At 40.4% G+C, this 26,271-nt stretch overlaps 1 protein-coding gene and 3 pseudogenes across 3 annotated transcripts; 3 read left to right on the top strand and 1 right to left on the bottom strand.

Annotated features, from left to right (window-relative positions):
* Positions 1-9,897: 9,897 nt before the first annotated feature.
* Positions 9,898-12,463, top strand: LOC143603033 (UDP-glycosyltransferase 76B1-like; annotated as a pseudogene). The gene is made up of 3 exons (XR_013147976.1): positions 9,898-10,396; positions 10,974-11,513; positions 12,132-12,463. The product of XR_013147976.1 is annotated as a UDP-glycosyltransferase 76B1-like (transcript).
* Positions 12,464-16,669: 4,206 nt separating this feature from the next.
* On the top strand, positions 16,670-19,239 carry LOC143603031 (UDP-glycosyltransferase 76G1-like; annotated as a pseudogene). The gene is made up of 2 exons (XR_013147974.1): positions 16,670-17,281; positions 18,371-19,239. The product of XR_013147974.1 is annotated as a UDP-glycosyltransferase 76G1-like (transcript).
* Positions 19,240-20,524: 1,285 nt separating this feature from the next.
* Positions 20,525-21,149, top strand: LOC143603032 (17.6 kDa class I heat shock protein-like). Its single transcript, XM_077079962.1, has one exon. It carries the CDS (start codon positions 20,554-20,556, stop codon positions 21,016-21,018), a length of 465 nt encoding a protein of 154 aa, XP_076936077.1. The 5' UTR covers positions 20,525-20,553; the 3' UTR covers positions 21,019-21,149.
* Positions 21,150-22,974: 1,825 nt separating this feature from the next.
* Positions 22,975-24,527, bottom strand: LOC143603030 (rubisco accumulation factor 1.1, chloroplastic pseudogene; annotated as a pseudogene).
* Between the last annotated feature and the right edge of the window lie 1,744 nt (positions 24,528-26,271).

The following is a 26,271-nucleotide window of genomic DNA, read 5'->3' as shown; positions in this document are numbered from 1 at the left end:
GGGCCTCGCCCATGGTGCAACAAATGCAAGTTTCACCACGAGGGTGAATGCGCAAGAATCGAATGTGCCAAATGTGGCAGACCAGGGCACAAGACGATGAATTGCCGTGTCAGAGAAGCTGGAGCAAGCGACAACTGCTACGCATGCGGGAAGCCAGGGCATTTTAGTCGGGATTGCCCGCAAAAGGGGAACCAAGCTCGCGGGAGAGCTTTTGTGATCGGCGCAGGCGAAGCTAAAGAAGAGCCGAATGTGGTAACCGGTACGTTTTTGCTTAACGGACATTTTGCATCTGTCTTATTTGATACTGGCGCTGACCTAAGTTTTATATCTGCTGAGTTTAAAAACTCCCTAGGCCTAGCAACCAGTAGGCTAGACACGCCTTATACTATAGAACTAGCCAATGGTAGGCAGTTATGCGCGAACGAAAGAACTGAACAATGTGTTATAGTCATGGGAGGTCACGGGTTCAATATTAACTTGTTGCCAATAGACTTGGGAAGTTTTGACATTGTGGTAGGTATGGATTGGTTAGTCGAGAACCGCGCAGAAGTTATTTGCCATGAGAAGCAGGTTCGGATCCCACTGTTGAACGGAGAAACCTTGGTAATTCAAGGGGAAAGAAGGGGAGTTGCATGAAACTGATTTCGTGCCTAAAGGCGCGAAAGTGCCTAAGGAAAGGGTGCTACGCCTTCCTGGCGCATGTCGTAGAGAAGAAAGGAGATGAGCGAAGAATTGAAGACTTACCAGTAGTGCGCGAATTTCCAGAAGTTTTTCCTGAAGATTTGCCCGGACTACCGCCGCCGCGACAAGTCGAGTTTCGTATTGATTTAGTCCCAGGAGCTGCGCCAGTAGCTCGAGCGCCTTATCGATTAGCTCCATCTGAGATGCAAGAGCTATCCAATCAGTTGCAGGAACTATTGGATAAGGGTTTCATACGCCCAAGCTTTTCACCTTGGGGAGCTCCAGTACTGTTTTTTAAGAAGAAGGATGGTTCGTTCAGAATGTGTATTGACTACAGGGAGCTGAACAAGCTGACAGTCAAGAATCGGTACCCCTTACCGAGGATTGACGACTTATTTGACCAGTTGCAGGGATCCGGTTATTATTCGAAGATAGATCTACGGTCAGGATACCACCAACTTAGGGTCCATGAGGAAGATGTGCCGAAAACAGCCTTCCGAACTAGATACGGCCATTATGAGTTCTTAGTGATGCCTTTCGGGCTAACTAATGCGCCGGCTGTGTTCATGGATCTGATGAACCGCGTGTGCAAACCATACTTGGACAAGTTTGTGATTGTGTTTATAGATGATATTCTGATTTACTCACGGACCGAGGCCGAGCATGAGCAACACCTGAGATTGATTTTGGAATTGTTGAGGAAAGAAAAGTTGTATGCGAAGTTTTCCAAGTGCGAGTTTTGGCTTAGAGAAGTTCACTTTCTCGGTCACGTTGTAAACGAGAAAGGAATTCACGTTGATCCTTCCAAAGTCAAGGCCATCGAAAACTGGGAAGCGCCAAAAACCCCAACTGAGGTGAGGCAATTCCTAGGACTAGCTGGCTACTATCGACGCTTCATTGAGAACTTCTCCAAAATAGCTCTACCTCTGACCGCGCTAACTCAGAAAGACAAGAAGTTTGTTTGGGGCGAAAATCAGGAAACAGCATTTCAAATGTTGAAACAGAAGTTATGTAGTGCGCCAATTTTGTCTTTGTCCGAGGGGATGGATGACATTGTTGTTTACTGCGACGCTTCACATCAGGGACTTGGATGTGTCCTTATGCAGCGAGACAAAGTCATAGCGTATGCCTCACGCCAACTCAAGACCAATGAAAAGAACTACACAACGCATGATTTAGAACTTGGAGCGGTTGTCTTCGCGCTAAAGATTTGGCGCCATTACCTCTATGGAACAAAGTGTATAATCTTTACGGATCACAAGAGTCTTCAACATATATTTGATCAAAAGGATTTAAACATGAGGCAACGAAGATGGGTGGAGTTGTTGAACGATTATGATTGTGAAATTAAGTACCACCCTGGAAAGGCGAATGTGGTAGCAGACGCGCTAAGTAGGAAGGAGCGAATAAAAACGCTACGAGTCAAGGCTCTAAGGTTGACCATTCACGCAGATCTCTCTACCCGCATCCGAGACGCTCAGCAAGAAGCCTTGAAACCAGAGTTTGTTAAAAACGAATGCCTTGGGGGTATGGTTAAGAATTTGGAACTTAAAGAGAACGGCAATCTATATTTCGCTAACCGCATATGGGTCCCTCTCAAGGGAGGATTGCGCGAGCAGGTATTGAACGAAGCTCACAAGACGCGGTATTCCGTACATCCTGGCGCTGACAAGATGTACCAAGATGTTAAAACGCTGTATTGGTGGCCCAATCTTAAAGGCGCCATCGCGACGTATGTCAGTAAGTGCCTGACGTGTTCGAAGGTGAAGGCTGAATACCAGAAACCATCAGGGTTGCTTCAGCAGCCAGAAATTCCCATGTGGAAGTGGGAACAAATCTCTATGGACTTCATCACCAAACTGCCAAGGACACCTGGGGGTTATGACACAATATGGGTTATTGTGGATCGGCTAACTAAGTCAGCGCACTTCCTGCCGATCAAGGAAACCGATAAGATGGAAAAGTTAGCCCGACTGTATATTCGAGAAGTAGTTTCAAAACATGGAGTCCCAGTGTCCATCATTTCTGATAGAGATAGTCGGTTCACATCAAGGTTTTGGAGATCGTTACAAGGGGCTTTAGGTACTCGTCTTGACATGAGTACGGCATATCATCCTCAAACGGATGGGCAAAGCGAGCGAACAATCCAGACATTGGAAGATATGCTACGCGCGTGCGCAATCGATTTCGAAGGTAGCTGGGACACTCATCTCCCATTGGTTGAATTTTCTTACAACAACAGCTATCACACAAGCATTAAGGCTGCGCCGTTCGAAGCTCTGTATGGGCGCAAGTGTAGATCCCCACTGTGCTGGGCTGAAGTAGGTGACAAGCAAATGACTGGTCCAGAATTGATCCAAGAAACAACAGACAAGATTTTTCAGATAAGGGATCGCCTTAAGACAGCGCGCGACAGACAGAAGAGCTACGCAGATGTGCGAAGGAAACCATTGGAATTTCAAGTAGGGGATAAAGTACTTTTGAAAGTCTCTCCATGGAAAGGAGTCCCCCGTTTCGGCAAGCGAGGAAAGTTGAATCCGCGCTACATTGGACCATTTGAGATCCTGGAAAGGATCGGTCCGGTTGCTTATAAACTCCGTTTACCCGCCGAACTCAGTGGAGTTCATGATACGTTTCATGTGTCCAACCTCAAAAAGTGCTTATCTGACGAAACGTTGATTTTGCCGTTGGAAGAGATTCACATCGACAAACAGCTGCACTTCGTAGAAGAACCTATAGCAGTAACCGATTGGAAAGAACAAAAGTTACGCAGGAGCAAAATCAAGTTAGTAAAGGTTCAATGGAACTCGAGGCGTGGGCCTGAATTCACTTGGGAAAGAGAAGACCAGATGCGCCAGAAATACCCACACCTCTTTCAGAGCATGGCTTCTGCCAGCAACGTCTCCTAAATTTCGGGACGAAATTCGTTTAACGAGGGGAGAATGTGACACCCGGTAAATTCCCAATCCCTTAAACCAAGTAATCAACCTAAATATTAGGTAATTTTGTTATGTACGCCCTGCGCGAGCGCGCCATGTTAGTCAGCGCGTGCATTTGTTATGTACGCCCTGCGCGAGCGCGCCATGTTAGTCAGCGCGTGCATTTGTTATGAACGCCCTGCGCGAGCGCGCCATGTTAGTCAGCGCGTGCATTTGTTATGTGCGCCCTGCGCGAGCGCGCCATGTTAAGAACCAGCGTGAGCATATGTTATATGCGCCATGCGCGAATGTTTTGGCTTTATGTTTTCATGTAACTTAATGTTATGTTGTCTATGGGGTTGACCATCCCGCATGATGCTAAGGCGGGTGCATCCTAAATCGTTTATGCGCGTGCGGAAGGGAACTAACCTCCCCGCATGGCGGGAACATTGAGGGCTAGTTTGCCTGAAGCTCCAAGATGGAATTGACTTCAACATGACTGATCACTATGTTGAAATACCAAGACCACCTGGAGAATCTACAAATGAAACTCAATATCCCTAACTGCGAGAAGGTTACGCACCTACCCGCAGCAGAGAAATGTCCTTCACGCAGAAAGCTATGCGCACAAAGTGATGCGCACAGAACACTTAGTCTATTCTCCAGACATAAGGAGATTACTCCCGCCCAAAAGGAAACAGTAGCGTGTTTCAGAGATTTTCCACTTTTTACTGTACACTGACAAAAGCACACTGTAACATGAAAAGTCAACTGTCAGCCACCCTATTCTCACCAACCCCAGACCTGCATGTCCTGTCCAAATCAAATCAAGATCTTTTATCCACTCCTCCACTTTTAAATAAACAATAAACAATAATAATTTCCATACTTTATCATCATTACACCTAGATATGAAAAGATTACAATCCCCTAAAGCAAGGGATTGTGTTCCCTTGAGTTTGCCTATAAATATGTAACCTAAATTATCACTCAAAACACACTTCAAAGAACTGCAAACTTGCACTAATCATCTCCCGAGCATCCGTTATTTTCGATTCCGTTCCAGTTACTAGGTAAGCCGAGGTTATAAACTTGAGATCTACTTTCCAAACCTTATATTCTCCTATTTCTTGATCTTAATATATATACCTCTTGTTATTTAATCGTATTCTAGACCTTCGATTCCGAGGCCAACACCAAGAAAACCCGAATCTCGATTAATCCCTTAACAAGAACCACAGGTGAGTCTCACAGCCCCTATTTTCACTGTTTTCACTATTTTTAAACCGTTTTCGGGGCGAGGGACACGTACTTAAATAATGTTTTATCATGGTATACTTACAAGCTATGTAAGCGATTATGTGTTTAAGTTATGTTTCATGATGAGCCATGCAAACGGTTATCTAAGGTTTTCGATGTATGTGCGCTAGAACTCGAGTAAGTGATCACTTTACCATTGGAACTCTAAGGGTAGGGACTGCTGGTTTGATCCACCCACTCGTAGGGGTCGCACCTCTTTGCATGGACGAGTGCCTAGTATGGTCATGGGGCAGTACTATGGGTTTGAGCCCGCTCGTAGGGGTCGCACCTCTTTGCATGGACGAGCGCCTTGTTTTCCGGCACAACGTCCGCGCGTAACCCGCGGGACGGAATTATTGATTAGCTCGTAGTGGCAGCGCCACTTTGCATGGACGAGCACATTTTCCTGAAACGTTCGCGCGTAACCCGCGGGACGGTATTACTTATTTTAGCTCGTAGTGGCAGCGCCACTTTGCATAGACGAGCACAGTTCCCAGAAATGTTCGCGCGTAACCCGCGGAACGATTTTATCAGAATATGTTGATAGGACTATGTTTTACCAAGCATGTGTTTTAATGATGCTATCCGAATTATGTTTCAGAATGATTTGTATCAAGATTATGATGCAAACACGATTTATCAAGTTACTAAAACTTGTGAACTCACTCAGTTTATACTGATTCAAATGTTTTTACGTGTCTTTCAGGAGATAACTAGGTAGCGCATGGAGTCACACTTAGAGCACCTCACGCTGAACATCTAAACTAGCTTTTTGGAAGATTTTAGTTCTATCCCTCCGATGCGCGTGGTTGTTCCCGCCGCGCATGGGGATATGGCGTGGAAATCTTCAACAGTTTTTATACTTGGATGTTTTTATGTAATTTTAATCAATGTAATGTATTTGTATTAAACTTTTCATGCGCAATGAAAATCTTTGAATGTTTGCAATGGCCCGTGCTTAATTATCAATCCCCACTCGTGCGCGCCCGGCTGTTTCCGCCGCTCAGGGCCGGGTGTGACACCATCCAAAAGGTCAGGCAGATGGGAAGGTGGCAAGGACTGGCGAGTACTCCCATGCGTACCTGATGGGCCGGCCATCGGTGCCGGTGGCGGGGGCATGGTGGCAGCCGCCGCAGTCGCTGCCGCAGAATCCGCAGCAATCGTAACCGCCGGCTCGGTGAAGGACGCCGTAAAAATCGCACTCACGGCCGGCGGTGGCGTAAACTCGGCTGGAACAGTCGGCTCAGAGTGAGCAACTGAACCAGCGGGACCAGGCGCAGGCGCCTGGGTCGATGCCTCAGGTAGGCTGACCAAGCCTACCGTCATCGGCGGAGAGGTACTACTCGGTACTTCACCCTGGAATGCGTCAACATCCACGCCTGCACAAGAAGATAAGTGTTAATAAATTTATGAAGTATGATAAATCTACAAAAAAGAATGTTTGTACTTACGGGTTTTCTTGAGCCTGAACGTACGGAGGGGCGGGGACAAGCCCGATGGGGCCGGTCTCTTGACGCCGGTCACCGTCGTCGTCATTGGTTCTCCGGAGGTAACAGTCGTAGCCTCCGGAGCAGTGGTCTTCCCACCACCGGGGTTCCCCGCCACCTCTTCACTATCTGACTCGGTATCAGATAGAAGCACCGGATCAGCCGTGGAGGCCTTCTCCTTTCCCTTCCCTCCGGCAGCCTTCTTCTTCCGCACAAGGGGAGGACCATCTGCGGATTCCTCAGAAGAAGACAGGATGTAAGGATTTCCAGCAGCGGGTACAGCATTGAGGGGTTGAGGATAGAATATCGCCTTACCTGGCCGCCGGTGGCTCAGGATCTCTTGGCCCGGCGGATAGACCTCCACAAACCGATCCGCCGTTTGCTCCAGGATGGGCAACTCATTGTCGTCCAGAGCACGAGTGCCCACCCGCACGGGACCGTCAGCTTCCCGCGGGAACAGGAGCGACTCCAAGTCATTCCCCTCTGAAAGAAAAGAAACAGTTAGAAGACAAACTAATATAAGCAAGAAAGACAAGACATACCATAAGGAATAGAGTTCAAACCGTATTCAAGAAGGATGGAAAACCGGGACGCATCCTTCCATACCCGGCTCATCCCCAGCATCACCATCCCGGAATCCGCAAACCGGTAAACCGGAGATTGGACCCGGGATATCTTCGCGAACCATTCCGCTTCCTGGTAGCTGGAAGCGTGAAGGCTCGGAAGCGCTTGACCCTTCTTAAACTTCATGGCAATGGGGATGGCACGGGCAGAGATGTAGAAGAACTCCCGCTTCCACGATCGGAGACTGCGCTCGGTCACGCAGATCTTCAAACCCTTAATACGGGTTGTCAGGGTGTACCACCCCTGGACGCACCTCCAAGTATAGAAGGTCATCAGGCGGTCCACATAGGGCTCAATACCCAGAATCCGGCACACCCACTCGAAGTGCCGGACCTTGGCAATCGCCATCGGATGCACCTCGGTCAGGTGCACACCGTGCCTCTCCAGGACACGGTACATAAACTTTGTCAATGGAAACCTAAGGTTCCCATAGACAAAGAATGCAGCATATACCCCGATCTTGCCACTGGGGGCATCGTACACAGTCTGGTGGGATTCAGGAAACTCAGGCTCAAGAGACTCAAGCATGAACTTCCTGACGATGTACTGGTACTGATCGACAGGTAGAGCACACTGGCACTCGCCAGCAGTACTCCTATCGTCGGCTACAGCTTCAGCATCATGAGAAGACATTTTGCAGAAAGAAGAAAGTGATTTCGGGAAAATGCTTGCCTGAAAAGGGGAGTATTTGCCGGAAATCACTAAGAAGAAGAAGAAAGGTGAAAGTGTGGATTACAAAGAGGCCTCTCCCCCTTTATATACTAATCGCAATTAATGCGGTGAATTTAATGCGGAGGAGAGAGAAATCGAAGGTGCAATGAAACTATGACACGTGGCAAAAAGCAGGCTGGCAACAGCTGTTGACAGGACGTGTGCCAGTAATTTCGCGGCCACGCGCCCGAAAAATCGCGCCCACGCGCCGTAAAAAGCGTCTGGAATGACCATATAACGTCACGTCACCATAACTTCCTGCACGTCCTGACACAGTCAGAAGAAACTGTCGCACGACGTTTCAGAGGTTTGGACTGTTCCTATCTTTCCACCAACCTTTCAAATTTCAAAATTCAAAATTTAAAAATATTAAAAAGTAAGCGGGAAAATACCCCTTACCTTGGCAAACAAGTAACCGTAAGACGGATGCCGGTACAGTGTAAAGGCAAAACCCTTCACATACCTAGCACCCGCAGGGAATTGAAGCCAAGTAAACCTTGGCGAACAAGGAACCGTAAGACGGATGCGGGTACAGTGTTAAGGCAAAACCCTTCACATACCTAGCACCCGCAGGGAATTGAAGCCAAATATTCCTCGGCAACCAAGTAACTATAAGACGGGTGCGGGTACAGTGTAAAGGCAAAACCCTTCACATACCTAGCACCCGCAGGGAATTGACGCCAGGAATACCTTGGAAGTAAAGTAACCGTAAGACGAGCGCTGGTACAGTGTTAAGGCAAAACCCTTCACATACCTAGCACTCCGCTGGGAATTGAAACCAAGAAGGATCTTCTGGGCAATGCTTGCGGAAACGGAAATAACATCCCCGCATAGCGGGAACGTCGAGAACTACGTTGTTCGAAGCTCCAGGATGGAATTGGTGGTCTTAACATAATTGATCACTATGTTCAAAACCATCAAAACCTCAAGGAGAACCCACACAAGTGGGACTCAACGCTCCTGACGTGCGAGGAGATTACAGCCTACCCGCATCATACCCAAAGACCAAGCAGGAAACTCGGGCATTTCTGCAAGTGACAAGGACTTCCGCGGGAAGAATCCCCATGGAAAACCTTAGAAAAACCCTTTTCAAAACCCTCTGCTTAAGTCCAAAAGTTCACCTCACTTTATTAAACACTCATGAGAAGAACATTGGACTGGGGGGACTTGAAGAGGTAGGTCCCAGCAAAGCCCAGTTGGACCCGCAAGACTCACCTAAAAGAGGGACGTCTGCGCAGAAACCAACTGGATCCGCAGGACCAACCATGCTCAGAGATGTGACGTCCTTACGCGCAGTACGCAAGCTGGTCCCGCAGGAAATGCCTCCCGATGGTGAAGGACTCCGCCTGTTCCCGCAGCCTCGGATACAAGCCATCAGGGAAGGCCACCCGCGCAGCAAGGCTACACGCACAAGGCACTTAGCTCTCAAACACTCAGTGTCACCTGAAGGAATGAGCGAAGCCGGGAACAATCCCGCACAAGGGCGGGAGGGGGAATACTCCCGCCCAAATAAGCCAGTCCGTACGATACAGGAAGATCTTCTGTACTGTACCTGACGAGGTATGGGAAAAAGATCTGACTAAAGATACGACAGCTTATTGACAACAGTATGGCGAGCAGCATGCTCCTGCACTGTATGTCACTATTAGCCGCTGCCTACTCACCAACTACTGCCATACCACGTGCGTAGCCGTCAGTTGGTGGAAAAGGAATAGTATACAGCAGGCCTGATCGCTGTCAGCCGCTACCTACCCACCAACTACCAGCAGGGCACGTGCGTAGGCTACTGTTGGTAGAACAGGAACACTGTTGCAGCCGGCCATACCTCTTTGGAAACCTACCTTCGGCTATAAATACCACAAATGGTATGACCATCTCATCTTATCCTATCTTACTACATTATCATCATAATATACCTGATATCTGCTCTAGCAATCTCTTAATATACTTTTATATTTAAAGAGCAATCTAGTCTGATTCTCACGCCGGAGGGTGGTCACAAGGAGGAACCCCCCCCCCTTCTCAGTGACGAGCTCACGGTGTCTGTTTTGCAGGTTATCAGAAGAACCATCTTCCAAGGGTCTAACCCCTCGTGGGAAACATCTCTCCAACCCCCAGGTTACCAGTAATCTGTCCGGGGTCCGGTTAGTGTTTCTTCACAACACAAACACCTAGTCATGGATGTGAAAAAGTACACTCTCCAGTCTCCTGAAACTCGCCGGAGAATAATATTATTTGCGCTACCTTTCCAAGGCCACATCAATCCCATGTTTCAGCTTGCAAACATATTTCACACCCAAGGCTTTAATATAACCATCATACACACCCAATTCAACTCTCCAGATCATACAAGCTATCCTCACTTCCGTTTCCGGTCCATCAACGACCGGTTTTCCGAGGTTGACCACCTGCGGTCGACCAATCGAGATCCTAGCTTTTACGTTAAGTACCTCAATAGAAGCTGTGAAGATCCGTTTAGGGAGTGTCTGGTTCAATTATTGGATGAGGAACCCGTTGCTTGTTTAATCTCGGATGCCATGTTTTACTTCACGCAAGGCGTTGCGGATGAGTTGAAGCTGATCCGGATGGTGCTCCGGACCAGCAGTCTTGGGTGCGCCATTGGTTATGGCGCTGTACCCTTTTCCAAGGAGGGCCGATTCAACCTTACCAAGCAAGGTCCGTTTCATATTGTTATACGGGTTAAACAGGTTAACCTTGTTCGTTTAGACATATTTTTACTCGTGTTATTGGGTTTGAATCAAATACTAATGAAATTAACATGATAATTATGAGAATCAAGTGGAGTAATTATGTAATTACATCATTAATGTAATTATATAATTAACCTACTTGTATATATGATTACTTTATAAATTTCTCACAAATTATACGTTAATTTCATTTGTATGTTAATTTTCCCAGTATTATTAACGTGCTTATTTTATATTAATGGATCCCGAGATAAATTGTTAGCTCTATGTCCGTGATGTGGAAAGTGGATGCGTGAACAATAGTTGATTAATTATTTTTTTGGAACCATTAACAACAATAATTGAATTTTAAAATAACTCAATGGTGGAGAATCATATTGTATTTCCTTTAAAATATATGCTAAAGCATGAAATAGTGTTCGTGATATTTTTTATAGGCCACTATGCTATGATGCATACTAATTAAATTATTAAATTATGTTCATATTTATTATGTTAACAAAAGATAACGTACTTATACACACCTAATTTTTCATTTGCAGATCCTAGTTACGAAGCATTGGTGCCTGAGTATCCATTATTAAAAGGCAAAGATATGTTAAAGATAGCGATTAACCCTGAAGGTTACGGGGAACTTGTGTCCAACGTGCTTAAACAGATGAAGGCGTCATCCGGGCTTATATGGAACACTATTAAAGAACTCGAAGAACCTGAACCAAGATTTTCAAGTTCCCAGCTTCATTTTTGGTCCGTTTCACAAGTATTTCCCGGCATCTTTAAGTAATTTGATTAAACAAGACTGGGACATTCTATCATGGCTAGACACACAACCTCCCAAGTCTGTTATATACACAAGTTTGGGAGTGTTGCACGTATTACGGATCTAGAGTTTCAAGAAGTGGCCTATGGGTTGGCAAATACGAGTTCACCATTCTTGTGGGTGGTTCGACCAGGGATTGTACTTGGTTCAGAATGGATAGAGTCATTGTCTGGAAAGTTCATAGAAAGTGTGGGTGATAGGGGACGCATAGTGAAATGGCGTCCTCAACAAGAAGTACTAGCTCATCCAGCTAGGGATGGCAGTTAAACCCTGACCCGATTGGAATACCCGAAACCCGACATAATTGGGACGGGTATTACCCGTCCTATTAGGGTTTGCGACGGGTTTGGGATTAGTTTCGAAATTTTTCGCAGGTCTGGGACGGGTTTGGGATTTATAAAATACCCGGTTACCCGACCCGATTACCCGATAACATTGACCCATTTACCCGATTATATACCCAATATACCCGGCATAATTTTTTTTTTTATATATTTGTTATATATATGTTTAGTATATAATAATATTAAAAATTAATATATATATATATATATATGTTTGCTTTTGTTAGTTCTGATAACCGGTCATCGTAACATTTGAAAAGTTTAATATTATTCTGTTATATATATATATATATATATATATATATATATATATATATATATATATATATTTGTATTGTCAAACCCGATAGAAACCCGATGGGTTTAATTTGGGTGTTCCCGACGGGTATGCCCGAAACCCGCGGGTTACCCGATACCCGATGGGTAATTACCCGATAAGAACCCGACGGGTCTGGGACGGGTTTTTATAATCGGGTTCGGGTCTGGGAATACCTAGACCCGTCCCAGACCCGACCCATTGCCATCCCTACATTCAGCAACATCGTGTTTTTGGACTCATAACGGATGGAATTCAACATTGGAAGGTATATGTGAAGGAGTTCCCATGATTTGTTCGCCTTGTTACGTTGACCAACCAATAATTGCAAGATACGTGAGTGATGTTTGGAAAATAGGTATTTTGTTGGAGGATGGGTTTAAGAGGGTGGGAATTGCGAAGGCAATCGAAAGAATAATGATGGACAAAGAAGGAGAAGAAATGCGTAAAAGATTAATCCGTCTTAAGGAGAAGGTAAACCTTTCGCTAGATGAAGGCGGCTCTTCTAATGAATCATTAAAGAGCTTAGTTGCTTATATATCATCACTGTAATATACAAAAATTATTTTTGCAAAAGAATATAAAATGTCAAAGTATGCCTATTTGGAACTGAAGTTGTTCGAATGGAATAATTAAGAACAATGAATAAGTTGGTTGGAGTTAGGGGTCTTCTTCGGGTTTCGGGTTTTTCGGGTTTCAAAGTTTTAAATCTTGACCCGAAATCCAATCCGAATCTCTCACGGGTTTTTCGGGTTCGGGTTTTTTGGGGTTGGGTTGATCGGGTTTTGAGTATCCTAGAAAACAAACCAAAAAACAAAAACAAAAAAAATGCTAAAATTAAAACAACATATTATTCTTTGCTCGTAAGCAAATAATCTACCTATACTAATAAACAAAAATAATAATGATAATGTGTCTTAACCACATTCAATCTTTTCTAATCTTTATTCTCCTTAATCCAAGCTATTCATGGGTCATGTGTTTAATTGGTATGACTCTTAGTTGTAACCATATGAAAAGGTATTTAATGTAATTTAAATCATAATAACTTTTACTAACCCATTAAATCTAATTTCACTACTAGATATATAAAGTTTTACCATAATCTACCTATCTACCTATACTAATAAACAAAAATAATAATGATGATGTGTCCTAACCACATTCAATATTTTCTAATCTTCATTCTCCTTAATCCAAGCTATCCATGGGTCATGTGTTTAATTGGTATGACTCATTAGTTGTAACTATATGAAAAGGTGTTTAAATGTAATTTAAATCATAATAACTTTTACTAACCCGTTAAATATATTTTCACTACTAGATATATAAAGTTTTACCATTATTTACCTATCTACCTATACTAATAAACAAAAATAATAATGATGATGTGTCTTAACCACATTCAATCTTTTCTAATCTTTATTCTCTTTAAACCAAGCTATCCATGGGTCATGTGTTTAATTGGTATGACTCATTAGTTGTAACTATATGAAAAGGTATTTAATGTAATTTAAATCATATTAACTTTTACTAACCCATTAAATCTAATTTCACTACTAGATATATAAAGTTTTACCATAATTTTTAAAAAAACATATAAACCATAAACCATTAAATATATATAATAAGTTTAAAATCAAACAGTGAATTATTAAATAAGTTAAATAATGATTTACGAACCATTATCGTATAATAGATATTTAGTTACGTGTGTACATCAAATTTCGTTGAATAAATACAATATTTATAATCTTACAATTTGTAAAACATTATTTAACTTACATTCGTATTGATCATATAAAACATTTTTAATATATTTAGGTACCAATACATGATTTTATGTTATACTGAAACATTACTTTAATATTAAGAAAATCTATAATTTAAATATGTAACATTTAAAGTGTCTGATAATATTAAAAGTAATCTCTAAATTCAAAAGAAAACCCCTAAATTACATATGATTAAATACCTAAATTTCGGTCATTTGACAAATCCCGTGTAATCACGGGTTCAAAAGCTAATCAAATAATAAATCAGCATAACTTGATAAAGCAATTCAAAAGAAGAGTAAAAATAACTCGAACCATAATTGTCTTCTATCGGGCGTGATTTGGTTGTTCGATAACAGTTGCTATTAGTAATAAACTAAAAACATAAATTAGCAATAAACAATGGATCTATAATAGTTGTAATGACAACAATCGATTATGACCAAATTCTGATAACTTTAATGGCTAAGACTAAGCCTGTTATACCTAAAAATATATTTAATTTCAAAACTAAAAGTTTATTCGGGTTATTCGGGTTGACCCGAAACTTATAAATCAAACCCGAGAACCAACCCGAATTACTTCGGTTCGGGTTCGGGTTAGTCTTTTCTCGAGTTCAAGTTTTTCGGGTCGGGTTAGTTTGGGTTCGGGTACGTGTTTTCTCGGATTGGGTTTCGGGTAAAAGTGACAGCCCTAGTTGAAGTTTTATCTTTGAGAATCAGCAGATCGATCTTAACTTTAACTTTACGGAACATTGGTTTGAACTTCTTGACCTTTAACCATATGTGAGGCAGTAGAGCGTGACTTCTTTCTTAAAGGGAGGTTAATTTCTTAAATGAAAAAAAAGAATAGTAGATGATTATACTTAACATAGTACGTGGTTGATGTATAACATGTGATTGATAGTCGTTTAATGTTTTAAATATACTTTTATACGCTATTAAACACGTACGGTTAATAATATATTATTTTTTTCAACAAACAACAAAATTTCATAATATAATACCAACCACATCACAACTATAAGCACTTGCCAAAAAGTAGGTTAAGGATTCATTCACTCCTCATTTTCATACTTTCAACGCACACGTTACTTATTTTCACATTGGTGGTCTTTATCTTGTGTTAAAACTAACGGTGTTCTTCATCTTAGCAGGTTTAAGTCCGGTAGCTTACCCATCGTCCGACGCGAAACCTTGCTAATCTAGTAGTCCTTGGGCCTCCGTTTCAACAATTATAAAATATAAAATAGAGAACTGCGATTTTCGTCCTTGTTATTTGTTTAAATTTGTTATTTCAATATAAAAGTTTAAAATTTTCTATTTTTGTCCCTAAAGTTTCATTTATGTTGCAATTTTTGTCCATAAGGTTTCGTTTTCATTGTGTCTTTTGTCCATGTGCTTTGTTAAAATTTGCTATTTCAACCGGAAACATGTTAACGAATAGGACAAAAATTTGCAATGAAATTGAAATCTTATGAACGGAAATAACAAGTTTTAAACTTTTGGACTAAATAATAAATTTAAACAAACCAAATAGATGAAAATCATAGTTACTCATTAATAAAATATTTAATGTTTTATCACTAAACGCACACACCATGCACACTAATGTATTTTCTATTGTTGTTTGCAATGTTTATAACAATAATAATGATGATTATAAACTAATATAATTAAAAAAAACTTTAATTTGTATTTCTCATATTTGTTGGTTTCTTTTAAGATACCAAAAGATAACTTTTGTAGATACACAATCAATATATAATTTTCACTTTTTTATCTTGCCTCTTACTCTTCAATTCCTTTTTTCCTTTGATCCCCTTTTCTTGTTCATCTATTTTATTTAGTCAATAATGGTTGAATAGAGATTACAAATGACCGAAAATCAGTACTAAATCATTTTGTATATAAAAGATGTTCGAGGCTATCATTTTTCAATATGTTCTAGTGCATGAAATGTTAGGACTGATTTTCAAACTTTATATATTTTCTCAAACAGTAGAATATCCGTCGATTATTAGAGACCGAATATCAATTTCTATTTGTTTTAACAACACTCTTTGTAGATTGAATATCATATCCAAAAAAGACCACTTATAAAGTTTTTTAGACCGATTTTTATCCCTAGAGACTTGTCAAACCGAGAAAAATTGGGTTTTTCTCCCTTAAAAAGAACGGCCTCATCTTTGTTGTATATGAAGTATATACCCGTATGGTATCCCTAAACATATGGCATTTTCAAGGATATGTTATATGGCTTATACAATCATATGAAAGTCATATGGCCCGTATGTGGCTCTTACGATCTTATAAGAGACAACTTCTTCTTGTTGATGTTTTAGTTGTAAATGTTAATACGAATTTTAGAAAGGATGGTTTATAGAAGTACTTTGTTGATAAAAATTAATGTGAAGAGTAGTTAATAATATAGAAATTAAATTAAGCTTGAAGAAATAACATGGTATTGAAAAGAAAGTAAGTGTTTTCAAGTTTAAAATGATTAATTAAAATCCAATATAGAAGCTGATGTGGCACGTCTATGAATGTCTCAGTTTTAGCATGAGAGTTGCTCTTATAGATTAGCGAGATTTAGGATTCTTATATAAAAATATATTAGTCGACAAACACAATAAGATCGAGGAGTGAAAGCAGGAAGAGAAGCGACATGGTTAAGGCGACGATGAATGACAAAACAATGCCGCACAAGAACACCGCCCCATCTTTAGGTACGTGAGATCACTATCATGTGACATCTTCTTGGAGTTGCCATGACTCTCCCGCCCTTGTAGTGTCGTAAAACTTGTCTAATTTAATCCTACAAATTTTCTAATTATAAAATACATAAAAATGTGGTCTAAGTTGGTGTGCTTATAATCTGGTCGTTTTAAATATAGTCGTTGAGATCGTTAGCTTTCAAGAAATAATAGATGTGATCGTTTCGTTTGACAAAAATTTTCCTCTCTAAATATCTCAATAATTTAAACTTTTGTATACTGTCAATTGGCATCATATCATTTAACAATCACTGCCCTCTATATTTTGTTACAAGACTACAACCAGATCTGCCAAAAACATTTGTCAATCACCATGGAGAACCAACCGGAACCCGCAGTTCGCCGGCACAGGAGAATAATAATATTTCCGTTACCACTTCAAGGTCACATAAACCCGATGCTTCAGCTTGCAAATCTACTTTACTCAAAAGGCTTCAGTATCACTATCCTTCACACTAACTTTAACACCCCCAGAATCTCTTAACTATCCTCACTTCACTTTCGTATCCGTCCTCGACAACTGTCCTGAAAATGAACATTTTTCCAAATTATCATTGGTTGAATTTGCTCATAAGTTCATCTTCAAACAAGAGGGTGCAGATGAACTACGTGTTGAGCTTGAACGGTTGTTAGCTTTGAGGAAAGATGAACCGGTGTCGTGTTTGATCACTGATGCGCTTTGGCACTTCACGCAATCGGTAGCCGATAGCCTTAACCTCCCAAGGCTTGTTTTGAGGACGACTAGCGTGTATAGTACTATTGTTTATTCTTCAATACCCCTTCTTGATGATCGTGGTTACTTCGCACTTGACCATACCCGTAAGTTCGCTCATAACTAATCTCTATTTCGTTTTTTTATTTTTTGTTACTAGAATGCTTATAATTAATGATCGGATAAGTTAACATATAGGACTGATTTTAAAGATGAAAACTTCACCCAAGAGTAGGGTTGGCAATAAGTCGGGTTTAGGACAGGTTTAGGTATTACCAAACCCATAACCAATTATCAAAGCCCGTCTTAAATCCGTCAGATTTCGGGTTTTTTAGTTTCGGGTTTTGACAAAATACTTGTCGGTGTCCTGCCCAAAAAGGTCACTATGTATGCTTACACAAACAATTTAGAATAGTTTTGATCTTTGAATTGGTAAAAAAAAAAATATATTCCTAATATATATTTTAATTAATCCAGTTTGTTTGTAAAATTAATTAATAAATAGCACACTAGTTCACTTAGTCATCTGGTTCAACAGTTTCAATTGTTTAATTATCATCGATCAAGATGAGTTAACATGAACATTAATTATGTAATTGGAATCGTGGAAAAATTGAGACGTGAGCGTGATAAATATACAGAAAGGCCAATATGCCATTAGATCAGAGACTAGATACATATATATTTAAAAAATATATATAAAAGAAAGTTATGACGGGTACATCAGGTATATAATCAGGTAAATGGGTCAATGTTATCGGGTAATTAGGTTAGTTAATCGGGCATATTACAAGTCAAACCAGTCAAAAAATTCAAAACTAATTTCAAACCCGTCCCAAACACACGAAAAAAAAATTAAAATTAATCCCAAACTCATCTCAAACCCAAATAGATTGGGTATTACCCGTCTCATTTATGTCAGTTTTAAAAATTTCCAATCAGGTTCGGGTTTCACCCTATCTAGTATTAACCAAGTTTTCTATGAATTCCACTAAAGTTATTTAAAAGTAATAATAATGATGATTTCTTTAAGTTCCTCAAATTTTATTAAATAATCCAATAGTCTTTTTATAATTTGAAACGAACTAGAGGTTAACAGTAGGTCTTGAAGGAGTAGATATTCTAATATAGTAATATGAAATGGCATATTTTTGTCTTTTGACTATGATTTCCCCTTTTATTTGGATGGTTTTAAGATTTGGAAGAACAAGTGGAGGAGTTTCCTTTACTAAAAGTGAAAGACATCTTAAAGATCGGTATAAAAAGCAATAAAGATCCATACGCGGAGTTGATAAGTGGCATGGTTAAACAAGCAAAGGCATCATCAGGAATCATTTGGAACTCATTCAAAGAACTTGAAGAAGCCGAGCTCGAAAGGGTTCAACATGTTTTCCCGATACCACGTTTCTTGTTTCCATTCCCCAAGTATTTTGGTGCTTCGTCTAGCAGCTTACTAGAACAAGATCGAACCGTTTTTTCTTGGTTAGACCAGCAACTACCCAAGTCTGTATTGTTTGTTAGTTTTGGTAGCATAAGTCAAGTGAAGGAGGAAGAGTACTTGGAAATAGCTCATGGGTTGGTCAATAGCAAGCAACCTTTTTTATGGGTGGTCCGACCTGGGCTTGTAACCGGTTCAACTTCAACATGGCTTGAGTCATTGCCTGATGGGTTCCCGGGGGAAAAGGGGCGTGTTGTGGAATGGGCTCCTCAACAAGAAGTGCTAGCTCATGAAGCAACAGGTGCGTTTTGGACACATGGTGGATGGAACTCGACGTTGGAGAGTGTTTGCGAAGGCGTTGCTATGATTTGTTCACCTTTTTTGGGTGATCAACCGCTAGATGCAAGATATATTAGTGAAGTTTTAAGGATAGGGGTATATTTAGAGAATGGGTTACAAAGAGAAGAGATTTCAAGTGCCATAAGAAGAGTATTGGTGTATGAAGAAGGGAAAGAGATTAGAGAGAGAGCTGGAGCTTGGAAACAAAAGGTGAATGTTTCTATAATAAAAGGTGGCTCTTCGACTGAATCAATTGAGTCTCTTGTTAATTATATTTCGTCATTCTAAGTTTCTGCGTTAGCTAGCAATTTCATAGTCACGATGTTATACATTTTTATTTCTTTAATGGAATATATAATTAAGAAATGTCATTCAATTCAACGTTTCATGGCGGAAATTCCTCTTAATTATAAAAACTTAGTTTAAAAAATTATTTTTTTTCCTTCCAACATTCTTATACTTTAAAGAATAATAAAAAAAGTCAGTCACGATATTACGTATATGTATGATGTGCTAAAAACAGTCAATCAAATATCAACTAAATTAAACAAGTAATAAAGACTATACTTAAGACTCAACTAAACAAAACATCGCAAGTGAACCGATCAATTGTACTAAAGCTAAGTAAGTCCGGAAATCGAACTCACAGAACTTTATAAATTACGTAAATTAACTAATTAGGCTCGACTTACGACACGACTATTTATTATTAATGTTTTAAGGGGTTTCTAAACTAATATTAAACTAAGGAAGTAAATAAACAAGTAAACGAGAAACAAGCAACCAAACCGGCCATATGGAAGAAATTGTAAATTTGAAAATACTGAACTAAAACCGCAGATTTACAAACCACATGAACAAAAACCGCAGTTTACTGAAATAAGTATTATAATAAATAAAAAGTGAAAATACCCCTGACTTAACGATTAAATATAACGGGGTTAGTGATTTGGATTAACAAGAACTAGGAAATGCGAATGGTACATATAAAAATAAATAAACTTTTTTAGTATAAATTCACATTATTATTTGTCAAATTATAAAGATGAAAATGGCACTCTCAGGGCCGTCTCGTGGGTAAGTTAAATGAGGCGATGACTTTAGGCCTCCAGTTTTATAGGGCCTCCATCTTAAAAAAGAGTTACATATTATGAGATTTTGGAAGTATAGTTATTTTAGAATTAGTAACTCATTAATGGGCCACAAGCTAAGAAGGATTGTTTCATATAAATTATCACTGCATATCATCATTATTTCATAATTCTTGTATACTCTCTAACGCTATACGCATAAAAAAAATAAAAGAAAAATGTCTCAACATTTTAGTTAGTTTTAGGCATTTGAGGACGTTCAGCCGGCCGAGGGCACTCTACTCAAGTTTATATATAATAATAATATTACATAAAGGTGCTTCACTTCTCTGTCTATCCAGAGAGCTATAGAAGTTTATAGAAATCGCGTTGGCAATTTCCAGTAGCAGCCACCTCATCACTTCTCAGCTATAAATAACACTCGTCCTCTCTATCCTCTCACTCACACATATTCATTCACAAGCAAAACCAAGTAGTCTTAAATCTTAGATCACATTAATTTTCTAGTACCATGTCTATCATTCCAAGCTTTTTCACCGGCAGCAGAAGCAACATATTCGACCCATTCTCCCTCGACGTCTGGGACCCTTTCCACGGGCTCTCCAGCAGCCTCAGTGAACCCTCACGGGAAACCGCAGCAATCGCGAATGCCCGAATCGACTGGAAAGAGACACCGGAGGCTCACGTGTTCAAGGCGGACTTGCCAGGGCTTAAAAAGGAAGAGGTGAAGGTGGAGGTTGAAGATGGGAGGGTGTTGCAAATAAGTGGAGAGAGGAGTAAGGAGCAAGAGGAGAAGAACGACACGTGGCATAGAGTTGAGAGGAGTAGTGGCAAGTTTTTGAGGCGGTTTAGGTTGCCTGAGAATGCGAAGATGGAGGACGTTAAGGCGACGATGGAGAACGGTGTGTTGACGGTGACTGTGCCCAAGGTGGAGGAGAAGAAGCCTGAGGTGAAGGCTATTGATATCTCCGGCTAGGGGTTTGTGGTGGTTTTGTATGATGGTGGTTTGAAATAATGTGGTGTTTTTGAGGTGTGGTTTGTTTGTTTATGCTTATGTTTATGTTTATTTGCATGTTTGCTTGAATAAAAGGTTGTGGTGTTATTATTATGTAAAGATGTGGATTATATTGTACCAAAATGAATGAAGAAGAATTAATTATAAGATGCAAGAAAATAATTGTTTTAATAAATGTTATGTTATAAATCTAACTAAACATATATAATGCAGTGTAATAATAGATATAGTTAAGTTTTTATAAGTTTTATAAAAAAATATATAGAATTGAATAAAGAAGTTACTACATAGGAATCTTAAAACTTGTAATTAAAATATCAAATAAGTACTAGGAACGAGGAATAACATACGATGAATCCGAATGGAATGATTTTCGAACATTCTTTATAATTCGAATAATAATATTTATAGGTGGTTAGTGGTTACACACTTATTTAGCAAGGCGTGTGAATTAGAAATTCTCTATTGCTCTATTGGGCCTATATAACAAACAAGATGAAAATAAATAATTTGAAAGTCCAACTCACTCTTCTCTACTCTCTAGTTCTCACTCCTCAGTATGGCTACGATAAATATCTATTTCTTCAAGCTTCGAGATAGATGTAGAAGGATTAAGTTATTTTATAAAATAGACAAAACCAAGAATTATACGATTTGTAGTAAAAATACTTTAAAAAATTAATAAAGAAATCATAACTCAAAATTTAATACAAAATAAAAAAAATTAAAAAAAGACAAAAATGTTCTCACCGTCTTCCTTGTTTAAAAAAAACACAACGTTGAGGAAAAAAGATCATTGTCTTTTTTTATCATCATTGTATTTTGTATTATCGTCGTTGGTTGTGTCTTTTTTCTATAAGTTGATATCGTGCCTTTTTCTTTCTCTATATTGTGTTATATTTTGTTCGGTATTGTGTTATATTTATGATCTGTCGTGGCTTTTTTTATTTATCATTGTGTTTGTTGTTTATTTTCGTCATTATGTCTTTTCGTCATTCTTTTTTTTTTATCTTTTTTTTTCTTTTTGGAATGAGAATGACGGGGAAAACATTTTAGTTTTTAAAATTTTTCATTTTTTATTTATATTTTGAGTTATGTTTTTCAAGGGGTTTTTTTTTTCTATAAATTCTTTTTACAGTTCTTATTTTTGTCTTTTTTTGTATTTTAACTTTTCTCAAGTGTAGAGTTACGATCTTCCCGCTACTTTAATAAAACTATTGGGTATGAACAAGTTTCAAAATTTAAGAAGTTTGTTTTACGAAACCTTTTTTTTTCTTCTTTTTTCGTAAGGAATTGTATGAACGCTTTAAGGAATTCGAATATAAAATAATAAAGATACGAAATTTTAAAAGTAGTAAGCTTATCATAAAATTTAGTTTGTAATGCATTTGATTGATAACAGTCAAAGTGGAATCTATCACAAAAGGATATGAAGTTAAAATTCAATTTGTAATGTATTTGACTGTAAACAATTAGTGTTGGCTACTTGATGGTGGCGACTATGGGATTGTGGCGGCGATGATAGTCTGAGTATGTGATTCGGCCAATCCCAGCAGGACATGTGTCCACACACTACGTCGAGGTGGTGCAGATGTAATATGTTACGCTGCCAAGGTGATTTGTTGTGCCAAATATGTAGTGTCAAGGTTATATCTTTCTTTAACGTCAAGTGTCAAGTTGAAACATGTTGCGCAAAATTTACAAATACGAGGATTTGATACATTTACAGTTTTAATAAGTCAATGTCTATGTTATTAATTATCATGATAACATGGTTAATTTACATCTCCCAAGTCCCATCATACCTACATTCAAACTCGATTTATTTGCATTTAGTTCCTTCTCCAATCGATCAACATTAACCATCACATATTTCATTTGTGCGATTCGTTCCTAGTAGAATTATTGCGAAAACAAAAACAAAAATATAAAAAATCTTTATGTTGAAGCACAATTTGAAATGTAATGTTGCTGGTTGAAATGAATATTGTAAGGCACTATGTATTGTTTTAGGAACATGTTGATTATAGATGCACAAACATGACTAAATACACATACAACATACTAACCTCCGAGTATCCCGGTGACAAAAACATCCTTAAAAAGAACCAAAACCAATCATCAAAATATGCTCTAACGTTTTAATCCCAATCCTGTTCATCCAATTCATCATTACTCTCTTTAGGTGGCCTAACAACAATAACCACACTTCCAAGACTCTCTTCAAAACCTTTCTCCTTCAATGTCAATCCTCTTTCAACCTTCAACTCATCATCAATCACCACCAAATAGAACCCAATATCATCAACCACCTCTTTCCGCCCCCGGTCCACCATCACCAATATCGACTCGTCCTTATACCACCTATTCACCCTCCACGGCAAACCCCGAGCATTCGGAAACGCCACAATCACACCCCCTTCCTTCACCCTAAACACCGGGTCCCACGCAGGCAACACCACCCATCTATTCCACCCTTTATCCCCTTCCACAATGCCGAAATCGCCTTTACCCTTATACTCCCACGGCGCGTCCTCCACCCCTTTTCGCTTATCCTCCGCTACACAAACCGGCAAAACCGCCACCACATTTGCCTCCGCAATTTCCCCCAAATTTAACCTCACAACCGGGACCTTAACCCCATCGATAACCCCACCAACCCGTCCCCGACCCTCGCCTTCGCCTTCGTTTTTCCCATCCAATTCCTTCCCAATCCATTCCTTCGCCTTATCCGAAACCGCAACCGAAAACGCCTTCTCCAATGCAGGAACCTTTAACTCGGCTTCTCGATACTCGAGCGCTTGCCGATAATACATAAAAGCTAAACAATCAGCAGGGATGGTATAATCAAACATCTCCCAGCCGTGATCGCCTTGTCTTCTCGGGTAATCCTTAATCGACCTAGCGAGTGTTTCCGCATTAGCCGGGTCAAACTTATTCTCAAGCATGTACTTAGCGGCAACAGCTCGTTGTCTATTAGTCAACAAGCGAATCTCATACAACAACTCAGCACCACCTTTGTCAAAGAACTCAAGGGTTGTTTCATCTACACCTGACTGAACCAAAGACTCTCTGACTTGAGCACCAACGACAAGTACGTTTTGCTCAGCACCTGGGATGCCGGTGATTTCCTCAAGGGTTGATGGGTCAAAGCCGTCTTGGATGAGTGGTGGAATAAGTGGTGCGTACTCGTACCATAAGCCGAGGCGGTTGGTGAGGACGTCTAAGCGTTGGGTGATGTCGAGGTTGCGGTATTTGGGTGGGATGGGTGTTTCGGATGGTGGTGGACGGAAGGGTTGGTAGAGTTGTTTTTGTTGTGGTTGGGAGGATGATGAGGATGGGAGGATGATGGCGGAGATGGAGGTGCGGTGGTGGAGTTTGTGGTGGTGGATTAAGGGATGGGTGGGTGGTAGGAATGGGGTGTGGAGGGTGGTGGGTGGTGAGGGGTTTAGAGTGAAGGAGAGCATGGTGATGATGATGATGATGATGATGATGATGATGATGGAATTGGGAGGTTGAAGTAAACGTTATCCTGTTGGGTTTCAGAGTGTTTACCTGTTATAGATAACGTCACTCTAACTTGATTTAAACAATGACAATATTGCCCTTTTACTTGATAGAGTATCATTTGTTAAGAGATTCTATTCTATTAAACTAAAAAAAGGAGGCACAAAATCACCCAACTTGGGTAGAATGTCAACTCAAACTTGGCAAAGTCTTTATACCATAATTTAAAAAGGTTTTAGTTTCAATAAATGATTTGGTTCTAAGAATTTTGATTTCTATATGTAGAAACACAAGAAGTTTATGTTTGAATCATCTACACGTACCTTTGTTTAGAATGTTAATCGATTGTTATTAGGTTAACTTTGACAAATTAGACTTACCGTATAATAGTGTGGTTTGGGTAATAGTCTATTGTGACATACTAGATGTTTAACGATCGCCCGGGCCACGCTTGGGACGTCATTAGTGAATTGTTAAAAGTGAACATGCCTACATACATTTACACAGAGAAAGCAAAACACTCATATAGCTCTCTAGATGAGTCAATGAGGAAAGAAAACGGCGATCCTTGTTACAAGGCAAGCAGATTGGGTGTCATAAATTTGACACCTTTAGTTGTTCAAGGCCAAAATGGTAACGCACCATGAAGAAACACTAAGTGAACCCTGGACAGATTATAGATAATCTGGGGGTTAAGTAATGTTTCCCACGGATGAGGTCTAACTGAGAAGGCTGTTCTTCAGGAGACCTGCAAAACAAACACCGTAAGCTCGTCACTGAGAAGGGGGGGTTCCTCCTTGTGACCACCCTCCGGCGTGAGAATCAGACTAGATTGCTCTGAATATAAGTGTATATTAAGAGATTGCTAGATAACTGGGTAGCAGATGATCTTACCATTCCAAGATGTTGGAGTATTTATAGCCGAAGCTAGGTTTCCAAGCAGGTACAGCCGGCTGAATAGTATTCCTGTTCTACCAACAGTGGACTATGCACAGGTCATACTGGTTGGTGGGTAGGTTACGGCCAACAGTGACAAAGTCGGCTGCACTATTCCACCAACTGTAGATTATGCACGTCCCACCTACTGTGGATTGTACGCAGGCCATGCTGGTTGGTGAAAAGGTTACGGCCAATAGTAACACTATTCCACCAACTGTAGGCTGCGCATGTCCCACAGTAAGGGTTGGTGAGTAGGCAGCGGCTAATAGTGACAAACAGTACTAGAGGGTGTTCTTCCTCGCACTGTTGTCGGTGAGCTGTCACCCTGTGATTGGCTCATGGGTTGTTCTGGTCAGATCGTCTGTCCTATCCATACCTTGGTAGGTATAGTACAAAAGATCTTTCAGAATCATACAGACTGGCTCATTTAGGCGGGATTGTTCCTGCCTTGCTCATTCCTTCATGTGACTACTGAAGTATCTATTGTCTTGTTTACCGTGTCCTTGAGAGGCACGGTGTTCATTTGACCGAGCTGCACCCTATGGCGGTCGCCAAGATTCGCCACTTCGAGTGGGTGTGCCGGATTCTGGGCATCGAGCCCCATGTGGACCGCCTGATGACCTTCTATACCTGGAGGTGCATCCAGGGGTGGTACACCCTGACAACCCGTATCAAGGGTTTAAAGATTTATGCGACCGAGCGTAGTCTCCGATCGTGGAAGCGGGAGTTCTTCTACATATCCGCCCGCGCCGTCCCCCTTGCCATGAA

This window comes from Bidens hawaiensis, unplaced genomic scaffold (assembly GCF_021521415.1).
Source record: "Bidens hawaiensis isolate Kalapana, Puna unplaced genomic scaffold, B.hawaiensis_p1.1 tig00060340_1, whole genome shotgun sequence".
NCBI lineage: Eukaryota > Viridiplantae > Streptophyta > Magnoliopsida > Asterales > Asteraceae > Bidens > Bidens hawaiensis.
The sequence above is the reverse complement of the archived record's forward strand: the minus strand, read 5'-3'. Positions and strand labels throughout refer to the sequence as shown.